The sequence below is a fragment of the Arvicanthis niloticus genome, unplaced genomic scaffold (genome assembly GCF_011762505.2).
Source record: "Arvicanthis niloticus isolate mArvNil1 unplaced genomic scaffold, mArvNil1.pat.X pat_scaffold_65_arrow_ctg1, whole genome shotgun sequence".
In the NCBI taxonomy this organism is placed as follows: Eukaryota; Metazoa; Chordata; class Mammalia; order Rodentia; family Muridae; genus Arvicanthis; species Arvicanthis niloticus.
Window position 1 is genome coordinate 280,485 of NW_023046273.1, and position 18,886 is coordinate 299,370.

The window sequence follows — 18,886 nt, forward strand, 5'->3', positions numbered from 1 at the left end:
CAAGAAGAAGGAAGACAAAGTGTGAATCCTTCAATCCTACATAGAAGCAGGAACAAGCTAATCACAGGAGGTAGAGGGATGGAGGGACCTGGGAGAGAGAGAAGAGGAGGAAGGAAAAGGGAAGCAAAATCAGGTATTGGGAGGGACAGGAGTGAAGTACAGAAATTCAGGAAATCAAATAGAAATATGTAGCAGTTGGGAATAGGGAACTGGGGGTAGCCACTAGAAAGTCCCAGAGGCCAGGGAAGTGAGAGGCTCCCAGGACACAATGAGGTTCATTTTAGCCAAAAATATGCAACAAGGGAGAGGTAGAACCTGTAGGTACCACCTCTAGTAAGCAGGCATGGCCCCCAGTTGAGAGATGGGGACACCCACCCACTTCAAAATTGTTAACCCAGAAATGATCCTGCCCAAAGGAAAGACAGAGACAAAAAATTCAACAGGGATTGAAGGAAAGGCCATCCAGGGACTTCCCACCTAGGGATCAATCCCATCTGCAGACACCAAACCCCAACACTGTTGCTGATGCCAGGAAGCACTTACTGACCGGAGCCCAGTATGGCTGTTACCTGAGATTTTCTAGCAGCACCTTACCAATACTGATGCAAATACTCACACCTAACCATCAGCTGAGCCCAGAGTCCCCAATGGAATAGTTAGGGTAAGGACTGAAGGAACTGAGGGGATAGCAACCTCATAGGAAGAACAATATCAATTAATCAAACCAGCCAGAGTTCCCAGAGACTAAACCACCAACCAAAGAATATACATGGAGGAATCCAAAGCTCCAGAGATCCATATCTAGCAGAGAATGGCCTTATCTGACATCAAATGGGAGGGGAGGCCCGTGGTCCTGTGGAAGCTTGATGCCCCAGAGTAAGGGATGCAAGAGCAGTGAGGCAGAAGTGGGTGAGTGGATGGAGTAGCACCCTCATACAGGCAAAGGGAAGAGGTGAGGGGGGGATAGGATTGGGGATTGTGGAGGGATAACTAGGAAGGGGGATATCATTTGAAATTTAAAAGAATAAAATGATTTAAAAATAAAATAGAATAAAATAATATAAATGCTATGCTTAACTGAATAGTCTCTAATCTATGCACACATTCCCAAACAGTAGTACTACCTAAACTTGAAGGGTTATTTCTATTTAAACCTTGAGGTGGTGGATAGGACATGTTGGAGGTATACAGAAGGAGCTAGAGGTGGGGAAGAGGTGGATGGCTATGATATATTTCTTGGTATACCTGAATAAGATCCTAAGAAGAAAAATCTTTTAAACTAATCACACAAATAACCATTAAGACATTCATACACTGAATGCAGAGACAAATGAGACTACCAAAAGAAACTGAGCCAAATGTGCTCAGAAATATAAGTTCAAAAATAAATTAAGTATACGTTACATAGAATAACTTATTTATGGAAATGCAGATATAAAATTACATTTTTCATAGGTTTTGAGAAAATTACTACTAACTAAATAAATATTTGAATTATTTGGAATATTAAAATTGTACCTGCTTAGCAATTTTGTATATTTCTTTTTTTTCTTCTGTTCTTCCTCCAATCTACACTTCAGGAATTTATTTGAATCAATATACTTCTCATATTTTTCAGACTTTAAAAAAAGAGAAATATTTTTAGAACTATATACACCCTATTTTATATCTTAGAAATATTACTTCTAATGAGTTCATGACAGTATCTGCTTAGACAGACTGACAAATTACATTTTTGAGTATGATACAGCTAAGTACAGACTTCAGAATAACCACCTTCCTCAAGGTATCAAATTGATTTATGTTGTTCACCATTAAATTTTCTGAATGTTTATTTATAGATTTTGTTTGTAAAGATTTCTTCTCTATAGTATGTAAAACATCTCTCATCTCTTGTTGGGCATTCCCTTTTGGGACGCCTTAGTTATCCTGAGATACATGACCTCTTCAACAAATAGTTTCTATCACTATCTATCTTCACTAATTAAATCTACTTTTTCAATCCTGCTTACTGTTAAACTCTCCAGGTTACCAAGCATGTTTTACTTTAAGCCTTCATTCTTCTTCCCTTCTTGAAAGCAATCATGCACAATGACCAGCCTCACACCTTGCTCTTCAAGGGCACTTGCCTTTCAAACCAGCAGCTTCCAATGCTTACTCCTGCCCTGTCCACTTTTGTTCACATGAAATGTCTCTCAGAATTCCTGTCTTAAATACGTTAACTCGGCACATCTAATCTCAACTTCTTAACTCCAGCCACATACAAATCTACATCTTCCTTCTCATTCAGTTCTCGCAGACAATGCTTGGGGGGATTGCTTCTGAGCATAACCAGGAATTTTACATTCTTTTTGTAATGGCAGTCCTGGTTTTCAACTTGACACGTTGAGAATGGGAACTTTCAGCTGATGAATTGCCTCCATCTGACAGACCTATGGTGTGTATAGCGGATATTTTCTTGATTGCTAGTTGATGTACTATGGCTCAGTCTACTGCGTATGGTATTATCCCTAGGCAGGTTTGCTGGGCCTGTAATAAAAGTACCAGAACATAAGCCTAGGCAGTAATCAGCACCCTTCTGTGGTCTCTGTTTCAGTCCCTGCTTCCAAGTTCCTGCCTTTAGTTTCTACCCCAGCTGGTTTAGAATGCAGGTCTCCTTGAAGAACAGTTAGAGATGGGCTATATATATATTTGGAGTATATGTAACCTATAAGCTGAAATAAATACTCTCCTTCTCCACTTGGTTTGGACCACGTTTATCTCAGGAACAGAAGAAAAATTAGAATGCTAGGCATGTGTGAAATTTTCATTTATAGGGAAGGAATTATCCCCCTAAGATATTTCACACCAGCCCATTCTCTCCCCACTCCTTGTATCTGGTCCCTTACCCTGCCCATTCCCTTCACATCCCCTCTCCTACCCAGGGAAGCAGAGGCAATTCTCAGACATGCCAGAGACCAGAGTCAGGGGCAGGACCCAGGGAGTCTATGGGCATTACTCTAGCTGAGACTCTTAGCAATGGGGAATATGGAGTCTGAAGTGGCCACCTCCTGGACCCAGGTAGGACTCCCAGTGCAGGGATAAGGACAGGAACCTCACACAAACCTTCTACTAAAAATGTGTCTTGCCTAGGTGTATACAGAGAAAGATGGAGCAGAGACAGAGTAAATGTCCAACCAATGACCGTCCCAAATATAGATCTACCCCTTGGGCAAGAACCAACCCCTGACAATATTAATGATACTCTCTTATACTTGTCAACTGGAACCTAGCAAAACTGTCCTCTGAGAGGCTCCACCCAGCAGCTGTCTAAAACAGATACAGAGACCCTCAGCCATATGGAGCTCTAGGAGACATATGGAAGGGTTTGAAAGAGGACTAAAGAACCCAAAGAAGAAAGAGACTCCAGAGAAAGAGCAACAGAGTCAACTAACTGGACCCTTGGACTTTCCCAGGGCCTGGATTACCAACCAAAGAGTGAGCACAGAATGGACTTAAACTCCTTGCATATATGGTGCATATGAGCAGCTTGGTCTTCATGTGGGTCCCAAAACAAATGGAGCAGGGGCTGTCTTGAGTTAATTGCCTGCCTGGAATCCCATTCCCAAAATGATCTATTTTGTCTGGACTCGGAGAGGATATTCCTAGGCCTCAAGAAATTGTTGTGAGGGATGGTGGAGGGGCTAGCATACAGAAGGGAAAAGGGAAAGGGGTAATGTGGGAAGATCCCTGGGGGAGTGCTGGGAGGATAGGGGGACTGATATTGAGATATCACATGAATAAAAACATAAATTGAAAAGTCCCTTCTCAGTTATATAAGGTTATTATGTTATTATCAATGTAATTTTCTTAGTTGTTGAAAGCTTTTTGTGATATTGATTTCTATGTTTGAAAACTTTCAAAATACATGCAATATACTTGTAGAAATGTAATTGTTGGGATTGTAATACATTTCTGTCTGACATTTTCAGAGAAATATGACTCCAGGTATTCTTTTAAAAGAATACTTATCAACATATTATTATTTCAGTCTCATGCAAATATTAATAAAATGAGGGTGATTTACTTTGAAATCTAAAAAAAAAAATTGCAGAAGGAATTAAATCCAGAGACAGGACCATTCTGACTGGAATACATATATGATTTAGTCTTCACCTATATTCCCCCCAAAAATAAAGGTCAAGATAGTTTGTAGAAGGAAGTACCCATGTTTGAAAGTGATGTGTAAATGAGTGGTAGACAAAGTGGCAAATCAGAGAGAGTTTTGACAGAATAGGATCTGCCCAACTCTCATGAGAAGAGAGAAGAAATGGAAGCTACCTAAGGGAGCAGTAGAGAAAATGGGACTGAGAAGGCAGCTTTTTTTCAGGAGAGTTCTACAAAGATGGGTCAAAGAGAGAACAAGCTAGACACAGGTAAAGACAGAATTAGCCATAAAATGAGATGAAGCCTGAAGAAGCAGATTGCTAGAGTTAGGTCGAGGCCAAGAGAGAAGCAACATTGAACCAGTCATCTTGAAGAGGACTTTGAGCCATAACAGCTGAGTGGAAACAACCAATAAGAGTTCAGAAAACAAGAAACGGTGAGCTTATTCACAATGTCTCAGAGCCTGAAAACATTCCAGACCTACATTAGAATGGACAGAGGCTAGAAGTTTCCAGTACTAGGCAACAAGCCTCCAAAATGGCAATTACAGTGACAAACAAAAGCTACTTTTACAAAAAGTTTTCAATATCTCTTCATCCATTACAAAGACCAGTAAGTTAAAAATGTCTACTTCCCCTGAAAGCTGGATCTTTCTACTGTAGCTTCAGGAGCTGAACTACTGTGGTTTATGGACACCGGGTGGTAAGAATGGCTCTTGTACTGCTCCACTTCCATGTTTACAATGCAATCCTCTAATCTCAATTTCTACGAGAAAAACTGAATAGGTGGTGAATGCTGTAAAGTTTGGTGAACAGTTACTTAGTTTTTATTATCCAGGCTCATGTGGCAAGAAGAGTTTCGAGTCATTATCAAATAAAAAACCTTACCAAAAATCAAGTCTGTGGAATGAGAAGACACATGCACGGCCACTCTCAAGTAGAGGCAGCACACACGTAGCAAATATACTTTTAATTTGTCATCAGCCATATAATCCATATTACCTAAAATATTGTCATTACTACTATCAGACAAAAAAGTGTTTTTGCAGTAACACAGAAATAACAAATATTAACAAATGTGCAAATGTATACTTACTGACTTTTTCTGAAGTTGTTCATTTTCCCCTGCATTTTGTCTTAGTCTAGCTTCTAAATTTGAATTTTCATGTTCAAGTCTAAAAGACACATTTAAAAGAAATTATTATTACCAAAAATTTAAGTATCACATGTTTTCAGAACAAATATTTAAAAGATTAGTTACATACATACATTCTGTGTATTTTTAAAAACATGGTATAGAAACTATGTTCTCTGGGGGCATTTTTGCGGAAATCATGCAAAATGAGTAGAGCGTGTGAACAATTATGCATTTTACTACTTTTGTCTTTGTGATGCTGTTTATGAAGCCCAGGGATATATGATGCATATATATTTCAATTCCATTCCATTCACAGCGCTAATTTTATACCTTTCATTGAACTTACAGAAGGAATTTCACTAGTTTCAGAATATTAATTTATAAATCCATAAACTTCCCTAATGTTTATTTTATAATCAAGCTGTTCCACTTGATTATATTAAATTTAAAATGATGATGCCTGAAAATATAGAAGCTCTAGGAATTTCCTTGTGGAAAAGGGCTACATAAAGAAGCACTGGTCAAATTGGCCTGTGCTGCAATCAGAAGACCACGTTCTCCTTGAACTGCCAGGAAAACATGGCCTCATCTATGAGACACTTGGTATTCAAGCATGTAAAATGTGAGAAATACAGAGGCCTTGGGACAAGAGTCCAGTGAAAGCCCATGAGGCCAGTTTGTGCTTATCTGATTAGGTTCCTCTCATGGATCCTCTGAATGGGTTATGTATAAAGCTCCGAATGTGAGCCCAAACTTGCAACACATTCCCAGTGTGTTGATAAACCATGAGTGTGAAATACCTGCTGAGGAAACCTGCAGGCACTGAACAGACTAGACTAAGCCCCTTGGTCCTGTGAAGGCTCAATGCAGCAGGGTAGTGGAATGCCAGGGTGGGAAGGCAGGAGTGAGTGGGTGGGTGGGGGGAGGATCCTCATAGAAACAGGGGGATGGGAGATGGTATACAGGGGTTCTGGAGTGGAAACTGTGAAAGGGGATAACATTTGAAATGTAAATAAATAAAATATCCAATAAAAATAAATTAATATTTTTTAAAAGAAGCAATACATGCCACAAATGGCATAGCATTAAGAAAGGACCTTAAGTCAGTTAATGCCCAGTTGCTACCACTATTTGTGTCATATACTGGCTATGATACTACAAGGTATAATGTTGATTCTGCTGTGTCTCAGACTTGTTTGGATGAAACCTTTTCTTGTTATCTTCAATTCTTGGCTTCATGAATTGGAATATTTATACTGTCTCCTCTCTACTAGAATAACACATCTTTTTATTTGACAGAGGCTTACAGCTAAGAATTTGATGCACTAGAAAATAGATTTTGGACTTTAGAATACCATTAATACTATGTACCTTTTTTTGAATGAGTTTGATAAACAACACTACAAATAGAATAATTTTTATAAAAACCTGCCCTTTCATATTCTGTTGATGGAATTTTGATCAATACACATTTTGTTCAGAACAAGTTAAATATATTCATCAAATCCTTTTTTATTACAGTTTTCTTTCTCTAACCAGATGATTTTATATTGAATAATTCAGAATCTAATAGTCCAGCATAGAAAATGATGTTCCTTGCAGCAGAATAATACTATTATTTTAAAAATTTATACTTGCTATCTCACAAATAGTTCTAAATAGTCACGAACATTGTGGTTTGGAGCAGAAAACATTTTTTAAAAATGATTATAAATTTGAAAATGACCATAATCACTGCAATATATTGCTGACATAAATTTCATACTCCATAGAACTAAGCACTTTTCTCAAGTAGACATAGTGACACATTAGTGGCTCCACCCACACCTCAGAGCTATTGGTAGTTGATAGCAACTAAGAGAGAGAGAGTTAGTTTACTTCAATAACTTGGAGCATGGTAGGTTGCCCATGTACCAGGGGACAGCATTCTGGAGAACTAATTGGACTCAGTGGGGAAGAGAAGTAGTAGGTGAAGTGAGAATATGACAGAGAAGAAATGATAAAATTCAAACGGGGATCTGAGGTGAGATGTGAAAGTAGATATGATCTAAATACAAAGAACTGCTGCCTAGGGACAAATAATAAGCATCATAATGATAATAATTTGAGCCAAAATTAGAGAAATTTTCTCCACTGCAAAACTCTTCAAAGATAAGTAACCAATGACAAAATTTCTAAACGGTATCATAAAATCTAAACTTGTCGAATGTGTCTCTAAAATTGGAATACCATACCTCACAGTAGACTGTTCTCCCTGCAGTCGAGCCTTCGAAACTTCTAGCTCTATTATTGTTTCTTTTGACACTGCAAGGTTCTTTTTAAGTAAACTAACATGATCTTTAACATTTCTAGTTTTCTTAGAAACATGTTCAAATTTATGCTTTTGACGTTTCATTGATATTTTATATGAGGAAATTGCAAACCAGATCTTATGTAGGATGGCAGAATCTGCATAAAAGAGAAATACTTTAGGTGATAAATCAAGACTCATTAAACACAGTTATTTTAAAAAGTCATACTTTATTCCATAAAATCATATAATAATATAATTATGACTATATAATCAGTAAAAGTGTAACTATATTTTACAAGTAAAAGAGAAGTTCTATTTAGAAAGTCCCTGTGAAACATAGTAATTAAAACACTATACAGAAGAAAGGATATTAAAAGCTACAATAGAAAAAGAGCAAATAACGTAAAAGATGTGACCTAAGTAATACCTGACTTCTCAATGAAAAGTCTGAATGACAAATGATTGTGGACGGTTGCTCTACAAACTCTAAAACATAACAGATGTCAGCCCAGACTACTATATCCAGGAAAACTACCACACAATCAAGGGAGAATGAAAATGTTTCATATTAAAGGCAATTTAAAATAATCTCTGCCCTCTAATCGAACTCTACAGAAGATACTGAGGCAAAATTGTAGTCTAAATACAAGGTTACCTACACCAAAGAAGGCACAAGGAATTATTAATCTCATAACAGTTAATCAAAAGAGAAAAGCAAAAATGTAACAACCACAAAATAACGGGAATTACAAAACACTACTCAATATCGACTCTCATTATTAACAACATCAGAATTGTCAATGCCTCAATCAAAACACATAGAATAACAAACTAGTTTAAAAACAAAAACCAAACACCAGGAATCAAGACAAGGAGTGGTGATGCATGCCTTTATCCCAGCTCTTGGGGGTAGAAGTAGGCAGATATCTGTAATTTTGAGGCTGGTTTGTTTTACAGAATGAGTTTCAGGACACCAAGGCTACACAGAGAAACCCTGTCTCGAAAGAAAAAACACACACACACATACACACACACACACACACACACAAAAAAAAGGAGGATTCATCATCATTCTGCTGCTTATAAGAAACATAGCTTACCATCAAAGACTGAAAACACATTAGAGTAAAAGTATGGGAAAATGTATTATAAGCAAACAAATCAGGAGCAGGAAGTCAAAGCTGTTGTAATATTAAAAATAGACAAAATAGACATCAAATTAAAACTAATCATATAAGTGTAGCTTTTGCACATTATCAAAAAAGCATCTTTTTATAGCATGTGGGCCAGACTTCACAGAAAAGCATAACTGGACACAACATATTAGATTAATGAGTTATGGGGAGCCCAGCCCCAAATGAGATATCTATATCATAGCTTCTGCATCTATGGTTTGGGGAACATCATGAAAGAGTAGGAGAAAGATTGTAGGAGCCAAAATATCAGGAAACCTGCTGGGACACAGAGAAAAGTCTATTGTAGAAATGGTTTCATGAAAGAGATCTAGACAATCTCATTATCAGTGGACATCCTACCATGGGAAGGGAAAAAGGTCATGGATACAAGGATCCCTAGACAAGAAATTTTAGGCAACTGATGACTACTGAGGGAGGGAGCGATAGCTTCTCCCAGCAGTAATCCCATCCCTAATTGTTAGTCCAATATAAAGTGGTCAGCCCTAAAAATATAAACACAAAACAAAAATGGACACTGGAGGATGTATTTATGTATTTGTACATACATGTTTGTGTGTGTGCTTGCATGTATGTGTGTGTATGTTTGTATGTAAAACAATAATAACTAGAGAGGCGTAGGCTGTGGATTTACATAAAAAGAGGATTTGGAGAAGGGAAGGCAGGATTAGTTGGAGAAAAAAATGGGAAAAAGGAAGGTGATGAAATTACATTTTAATTGAAAGCATGAAATTTTACAGAACTAATCAGAAGGGATAAGAAAACATAGCACAATTCATTAAAGGAAAAAAATCTATTGTAGAAATTATCTGAATCCCCGTCCTTGGTTTCTACTCCACCTTTGGTTATTAACAGATAAAAAAAAATCTATATCCCTTATAATAAGCCTTAAGCAATATAAGAGCTGAGCAGTTACCTATCTCCTATGTTGTTAGAATCTATTGTCCTATTGATAACCCTAAGTTATTATTTATTGTTTATTATGTTTCATCTGGGCTGATCTAAACTCCAATTGCCTAGGCCACCAGGCCATTTCTTTTTAATGGCTCAGCTAACTCATGGCAGCTTCTCCTTCTCTATCCTGTATGTTCTTCTGCTCCAATTGCTCAAACCCCAAGACTGGGGAAACCTAACTCCACCTATGCCACTTCTGCCCAGCTATTGGCTGTTGGCATCTTGATTCATCAATCAGAAATAACTTGGAGCAGGGTCACAGGGGTTACAGCTAGACTCCAGGTCTTGAGGGCCCACACTTAACATTACAATAAACAGTAAAAGACAAACCTCAACAATTCCCCCATTTAGTTTGATGAAGGCTCTTTCAGATATAAATTGAATACAATTATAACAATTACGTATAACAATATATACTATGAGATATGATACATATTTATAACATTCAGTCTATCATGTAGCAATTTAGATAAAGTATTTTATCATCCATTTTAATCAGTTACAATTTTGTATTTAAATTGTATTAGATTTTAATTTGTATTACCATCTGAAAACCATCTTTTTAAATTTACAACATCTTCTTTAATGTTAAACAACTTAAGTTCAGTTATGAAACTATAATTAGTCTTTAATTTTGTCAGAGATCTAAAAAAAAAAAACCTGAATCAATGTATCTTTGAGTATGTAAGGAAGTAGCTTCCAAAATTTAAACAGTTGGCAGAGACAGCTGACTGTCTGGAGAATGCCTAATATTTCTTATAATGTTGGAGCATCTATGTTTAGCCTTTTGGCCCAGAACATCTGACAGACCTTAATTTAAGTAGTAATTTTGAAGCACTATCTTACTCTATCTTGGCAGAGATTAGCAGTTGACTATCTTGCATTTGTTTGTTGTTTTGGGATGGCATTTTGTCTGTAGATGAAATTGGGGCATTTTTTAGCCCAGTGGCTACCCTTGACACAAATCAAGTAACTCTATATAAAGGCATTTGATGTTCAATGCCTTCTTTCAAGTGGAATGGAGATACTATCAGGAGCATATTTCTCTTGTAATTAAAAGGTCTTTTCATAATGAAATGATTTATTTAGTGGATCTCTGACACTTTTGAAGAACATATATATATATATATGTCTGTGTGGGTATTTGCTAAACATTGATTATATTGAGTTAGTTTTACTTGAATAATCTGAAAACACTTTTTGTAATTAACTGAATTAGAATCTTACATGACTATTAGTATAACTACTTGACTATTAACTTGTATTATTTAATTATTTTAAACAATTTATAATTACAACTATTGAAAGGACTGGCTCTAAGCCTTCTATATTTAAATAAGTTGTAAAGGCACAATGCCTAGGAGTAACAAAATTAATTTTAACTTTTTTGTCAATTATAAAGTTTTATACCATTAAAAACATTAATCCTGCATCAATATATAAATTTTGTATTAATGAAAGAAAATATTACTTTCATTTGTATCAAAATGTAAATATTTTTATCAATGTGAGATAATAGCTATAAAATATTTTGTGTAAGAGTAAATTTAATAATTAATCCCTATTTTTCTAATTTCTATAATATTCCTGTGTATCCTTTTCTCTTCTCAATTCTCTAATTCACCTAATTCTAATCCACTTAAAAAAGAAAGGAGTCCTTCTGATTTTCGGCTGTGCCTCAGAGCTGACTATGTGCCACAGCTCTCCATACAAAATTCTGCTGAAATAAAGCTGGTCTCCCAGGAGTGCACATACACATACCTGTGAACACAGTTAAAGCAACCACTTCTGCTCTGAGGGAACCGCCCAGAGCCCTCAGGACAAAGGAACTGAGGAGCAGCCTGGGACAGAATTCTTCAGTTTCCATCTATGCCCAGAGCTGACCCTGTGCCACATCTTTTCATACCCAAATTTCTTACAGACATAAGTGGTCTCCAAGGAGTGCTGACACACAGGCTTGCAGGAGAAACAAGCCACAGTAAAAAACAGCAAGACCAGGTAACACCAGAGATAACTAGATGGCAAGAGGCAAGGACAAGAGCATAAGCAACAGAAACCAAGGTGACTTGGCATCATCAGAACTCAGTTCTCCCACCACAGCAAGCCCTGTATACTGCAACACACTGGAAAAGCAAGACTCTGGTTTAAAAATCACATCTCCTGATGATGATGGTGGACTTTAAGAAGGACATAAATAACTCCCTTAAAGAAATACTGGAGAACACAGGTAACCAGGTAGAAGCCCTTAAAGAGGAAACACAAAAATCCCTTAAAGAAATACAGAAAAACACAACCAAACGGGTGAAGGAATTGAACAAAACTATCCAGGATCTAAAAAACAGAAATACAAACAACTAAGAAATCACAAAGGGAGACAACCCTAGCGATAGAAAACCCTAGAGATAGAGATTAAAAAGATCAGGAGTCATAGATGTAAGCATCAACAATAGAATACACGAGATAGAAGACAGAATCTCAGGTACAGAAGAAAACATAGAAAACATTGACACAACAGTCAAAGTAAATGCAAAATGCAAAAATCTCCTAACACAAAACATGCAGAAAATCCAGGATAAAATGAGAAGACCAAACCTATAGATAATAGTCATAGAAGAAATATATATATATATATATATATATATATATATATATATATATATATATATATATGAAATTGTGTCACATGGAATGATATGTCTTCACCCATAGACAAAAAAAAGACAACAGTGATAGACATGAAAAATATCCCTTCCAGTTGTTACTCAAGAGTGTACAAGTGACCCTGAAAACATTATAGCCTATTACACTTGACTTGCTTTTCTCCCAGGAAATGAAGGTAAGACCCTACTGAAGATTCAGACACTGTGAGGATAAAATGAGAAGAGTTGACTCCAATGTCTCCTTTCTAAGGACTAGCTCGCACAGTATCTAAAGTTGATATGTATGCTATGGAGTGACAAAAGCAATCAATAGTACTAGCTAGCTGTAAAGCCTGAGGAATTCAGCCTGCCAAGATATCCCCAGTGACACAATGATAGCACTTTTATCTAGGAAGTACAAAGAGCTGTGGGATTGGATTCAGTCTGCTCAAAAAGATGAAATTCATTACTGGAAATAGAAGTACAGCCAACTACCTATATGGGTAGAATGGTAATAGTCTTTTAGAGGAGACTCTACTCTTGCCATTTCCCTAAAGCTTTATACCTGAATTGTATTCCAAATAGTTGTCCTTTTACCTGCGATTAGTGCAACTATCACCCCTCATTAAAGAAGCATATTTGCATAACATGGTAACTGTGTAGCAGTTCCATCCTCCACTGGTGAAAATACGAAGAATAAGTGAGTGTCAGGTGCACATTCCCAATTGATATATCTACAGTGCAACACCTACACCTTGGGTTTCATGGGAACTTGCAGAAATGAGAAGCATGATGATTGTAAGAGCCATGTAGCCAAGATGTGTGTTGTTAAATAGTTTTTTTTTAAAAAGATAACACAGGGAAGCTACACCATGAAAGCTCAATAGTCCAGTTGCCAAAACAAGACCTGCTAAATGCCAGCATCTCTTGAAACCTCACTAGACCTCTCCCCTAAATGAAGGACTAAAGTTTATCAGGGGCTGCTGAAAGAGGGGAAATCAGTCTTCTCTAAAATAAGCCCCCTTCTAAGTTATTCAGTATAAAGTTCTCAGTTTTATACAAATGAGCATAGAAGCAACTCAAAATGCAATCGGTATAAAGTATGGGTTGGAGATGGGGGTAAACGTAATAAAGAAGGAAATGTCAGAATCTGAGTGAATGTAGAGGACAGCAGGGGCATGGGTGGCTTGTGGGGCAGGGGATAGCATTAAATGATGCTACTACAGTACTCTTGTATAAAATTTTCATAAAAAATTTAATAATGGCTCCAAAGTAGTAATGGCTTTCCAGAAGTGAGTGGAGTGGCAGAGGAAAAAGGCCCCATGTAACCCTAGTGCTCAGAGACCATGACACCGTGATCTGGCAGGCGTATAGGAAAGAACCAAAGTGGATGGCAAGACCAGCAGGCCTGCACATGCACACTGAAGCGCAGAAGGCTTGGTGGCAGCGCCTGCTGAGACAAGTTCTCTCGATTTCAAGCACATCTGTGACATGAACAATACACTAATGTGTTCTTTCTATCAGGCAGCCCTATGTAGTCTGTGTGGACACCAGTATAGCACACACAGAGACTGCATGAAGTACTCCTACCTTTGCTCTGCCTCCTCAGTTGTTCAACCAGGTCTAAGATAGTGTCATAATCGACTGTCTCATGGTCCTCTGACTTGCTCTCACATAGTAGGCTTGCTTCATCAGAGTCAGACATGTGAATTACTTCTTCATTGATCTATAAAGAGAGAAAAAGCAATTTCAGATATCCTCCCAATATTTATACCAATTAGTAAATTTTAAAATATGTTAAATATTCTCTTTTTAATACTACAAACAGCACTCAAGAAAGAAAAGCAGGTGGCTATCTGTGAGCTCTGGGCCAGCCTGGACTAAATTAGGAGTTGTGGGCCGGCCAGGGTATCTTAATAACAAAAGGTATAAAAACATAGTTCATGGAAAACAACTTTATATTGGCTACTCTTTCTTAATAAATTTTTTTCAAAAATGTCTACATACATCTAAAAAACCTGAAAAATTTAATTTTACTTTCATAAATAAGCTTAAATTAATGATATATTGCTTTTATTTTACACTGTATTTTAATAATTATATTTTAAATTTATTTTCTCATACCTTGTCCTTTATGTTTGAAGTGTTCTTTATAGACCTACAAAAGCACAAAATCCTTTCAGAAAAAATGTATATATTAAACACAACAAAAACACTCTAATTTATTTCTCCAATCGAATTTATTGGCTATTTTAATTGCAATGACTTAATATGAGAGAATTAACTGTAACTAGGAAGAGCAACAGGATCCAGGAATAAATTATCACCACCACCATCAGAAAAACAAGGGTTTTACATCCATTATTTTAAGAGTTAAAGCAAAAAAAAGAAAAATATGCATTATTTTATAGAAACAAATACAGAAGGATTTCCTTGTCATTTTCATCAAAAACAACGTTTGTGGCCAGTAAAACTCATTTTGAAACAATGCTTTACTCCTTATATGTGGGGAACACTTTGTGATAGAATGTAAAAGTTTTCTCTCAGGAATGATGACCCAGTTGTTACTCAGTGCTCTAAGGACTGAACCTGTGTTAAACTTACTGCATTCCTCACAGCCTATCGGGTATTGTGTAGGGGTGGAACACACAGACTGGCTGGGATGCCCCAGCCCAGGCAGCTGGCTGAGCAGAAGGCTGAAAATTCAAATCCGGAAGTTAGGGCAAGGTGCTTGTTCCAAATTATAGTTTGGAAAATAATATTCATCTCCAGATGACTTCAAGTTATATAATAGATGAGAAATCCACATTATGATCCTATTTTACTATAATTATTACTAATATAGGATAAATATTAACCAGAAGTAACCCTGCATATCTTCTGAGTTCAGATAAAATCCAGCTCATTGACAGTACTATGGCCATAAACATTTTTTTTTTTTCTGAAAAAGCATGTATGTAGTCAAAGTTTCTAATTCTCCCGCCTCAGCTTTCTTAGTGTTGAAATTAAAAACTATCATGTCGTCAGGTGTGTGGCACACAAATTTGTTCCAAGTATTCAAGAGGCAAAGACAGGCAGATCTCTGAGTTCCAGGCCAGCTGAGTCTACAGTATGAGATTCAGGACAACCAAACCTACACAGAGTAACCCTGTCTTGAAAAACAACAACAAACACCACAAAGAACCAGAACCACCATGTTCACCTTGAGCTATGTGCTTCAGAATCTAAGGGAGGAGGTTGATGGTTGCTTAGCTGGTAATATTTCTCCCTTGCAAGCACAAGGACCTGGATTCAACACTCCAAGAGAAATTAAATGGCTAGTTATGGAGCAGGCGAGACGGCTCAATTCTAAATGATCCCATAGCCAATCCTGAAAACAGACTTGAGTTTGATACTCAGGATGTCCACAGTGAAAGAAAAAAGTGACTCCCGCATGTTGACCTCTGATGAGTACATGCATTCTGTAGCATATGCATGCACACAATTGTGAACACAAACAAGTGTTATTTTTTTTGAAACTTGGGTGTGATCATGTGCACTTATTATCACAGTCTTGTGAAGACAGACACAGGACAATCCCTGGAGCTTGTGACCAAAACCAGGATAATGAGAGACCCCCATCTTGACACTGTTAATGATGCCTGTGGGTTGATAGTTGATTGTACAATGACAGACTCCATCTCAACACAGTTAAATGTGGCCAGAGAATAAAGAGTTGATTTTACTTTATGCTCAATATTCATGAATGTATACAGAGAAAAGTATAAGATTACTTTATACCTAGGTGACTTTGGATACCTGAACAATAAATTAAACAGACTTTCAAAATATTTGCCAATAGATGTCATTTGATGGATAGGTACCTTGACACACTCTACAAGTCCTGGGAAATAATACATGCCGAAGAAAAGGTTACTGCAGAGAGGCAAGCCTTTTATACTTACAGCAACCCACACTCAAAAACTGTGTTATATTGTTAATATTCTGTCAAAACATTGTTTACTATTCTAAATTCCAATCAAAACTCTCTTTTACCCTGGGTTCTAGACAACTAGTTATCACTGTGAATGATAATGAAGCATAGAATCATAGCTTTTCAGTGAGAGTTTGCCAAATGTGAATGTCTTTTACATGAAAAAGTCCAATTAATTGGAAACAATAAGATCTGACTATCAGTAACTTAGTGTCATAAGTTAAAAGAATGACTAGGTCAGGTTTAAGAAGTATCCAACATGGTCATCGTTCCTATGAGCATCACTAGGGAGTAACATCTACTGTTAAATATCACGGTGGCCTTACCCATTATTTTCTCGATTCTCCTCAACAGGAACCGGTTGCTCTTCAGTTTTTCCATGCTGTTTTTGAAGACCTAGGGCTGCAGCACTGCGATTCGGTTTTTCTGCTTCATGCACCACACTGTTCATCACGGTTTTAGCTGCGGGGTCCTCAGTTTGAGTCGCCTTTTCTAATGTGTATGCGGGGTCCTCAGTTTGAGTCGCCTTTTCTAATGTGTATGCTGAACTGGGATTCAGGTTTTCTGATACATGAATTGCACTGTGATTTCCATTTTCTGAAGCACGAACCACCCTTTGAATCTGGTCTTCTGATGCATGCACCCAACGGTCATTCAGCTTTTCTGCTGATTGTAACCTGATGACTTTCTGCTTATCAGCTTCTTCACTGACCTTTAATGAAAATTAATATTAAGAATAAGTGACTTTAATTCTTTTATTTCTCTTAAGGGAAAGAGTGTCTTGTCAGTATGTATGTCTGTGTATGGGTGCTGGAGATTGATACCAGGACCATCAGAAGAGCAGCAAGACCTCTAAACTGCTGAGCCATCTCTCTAGCCCAAGTAACTGTTGTGTTTTAATATACAAAGTATACTTCATTTTAAAAAATCAATTTGCTCATTCGTTTTCAGATTTTCTCTCTTTATTATTTTTAATTAGAAATGTTTTGATCAGTTTACCAGTTCAAGTTATAGTCCATTATCACAGGAAAGCCAAAGGAGCAGGAACCTGTGGTAGCTAGCCATAGTCCATCCACAGACAGGAACAATGAATGCATGCATGCTAACACTACAGTCAGTCAAGACTGCAATATCCCTGGGCCCAGCCCAAGAATGGTGCAGTCCAAATTCACAGTAAGTCTTTCAAACCCAGTGACCCAAATTCAAAAAATCCCTCACAGGAATGACCTCAGGCAAACTTAATCTAGGAATTTTCTCATTGAATGCACATTTCCAAACTGATTCTACATTGTGTCAAAAAGACTATCAAAACTACCCACAATGATGTACTTATCCTTACCATTAATAATTTTGAGTACATCCAGAGTTATTCGATGATAAACACAATAAAGTTTGCGACATTCTTTCTCACAATCCAAATTGCCTCCATATATTTTAGTGCTAAATGGAATTTGTAGAGTGCATTACATTTTTACATCCATTTGTAAACTTATGTGCATTAAGGCTGTCTCCATCTTTTGACTATTATCAATAACACTGCCCTGAACATCCATAATGTACAGGATCTTTTATGGATACATATTTTTATTTCTCCTTGGAATGCACTGAGAATTCAAATTGTTGGACTCTTGGATTTCATTTTTTTAATTGTTAAAAAATTTACAACATATTTGAAATAGAATCTTCAATTCTGCATTCACTGCAGCTGCGTAGGGTGGTTCTACTTCTCCACATCTTCAAGAATACATTTATTTGCCATTAAAAAAACAAATATAATGACTACAGAAGTATGAAATGGGATCTACTGGATTAAGTTTACTTTTCCCTAATTTTAATCAAGTTGGCCATGTTCTCCTGTTTTTATGGCAATTTCTATTTCTTCAGAAAAATGTTACTGAAAATATTGACAGTTTCAAATGGATTCTTTATCACTCTTTGGAATATTACTAAATATTATTACACATTTATGATATATAAATAACAACTATGAAACATGGCTTGTAAATTCATTCAAAATCTTGTGTCTGATTTCTTATCTGTGTTTTATCATTTCATTTTTATCATGAAGCTCACAAGTTCTTTGTTGAAGCTCAAGTTATCAATTTATCTTTTTCCTTAGACACAATTTTATTGAAAAATTCATTTATGCATATAATGTGTTTTTATCAAACTCACTCTCCATTTTCTTACTTTCAATTTCTCCCCTATTCCAAACAACTTCAAGTTTTCCCTGCCCCCTTGTGTGTGTGTCTCTGTGTGTGTGTGTGTGTGTGTGTGTGTGAGTGTGTGCATGCATACCTGTTTGTAGGCAGTCTTGTGTGCATGTCTATTTCAAACCCCAGGAGTCTAATTAGTGCTTCTTGTATATGCAAGAGCATAGAACAATCTACTGGACATAGGTAACTTTGCAGTGGCAGCATATTTGAAGAAAAGTTACTCAAACTTGTTCAGCAGCCATTAATTACCAAATAGAGTCTCAGACAGGGATGGGGCTTTTTGACTGAAATTTTGGCTGGCTTTATCTTATGCAATTGTTGTACATGAAGTTACA

General features: G+C 36.8%; 1 protein-coding gene across 1 annotated transcript in view; it reads right to left on the reverse strand.

Annotated features, from left to right (window-relative positions):
* The window catches only part of LOC143433950 (uncharacterized), a 290,476-nt gene that overhangs the window by 178,183 nt on the left and 93,407 nt on the right, over positions 1–18,886 (reverse strand). Inside the window, exon 27 of the mRNA XM_076928190.1 lies at positions 16,662–17,047. Within this exon, the coding sequence (XP_076784305.1) occupies positions 16,662–17,047 (386 nt within the window). The remainder of the gene's footprint in view (positions 1–16,661; positions 17,048–18,886) is intronic.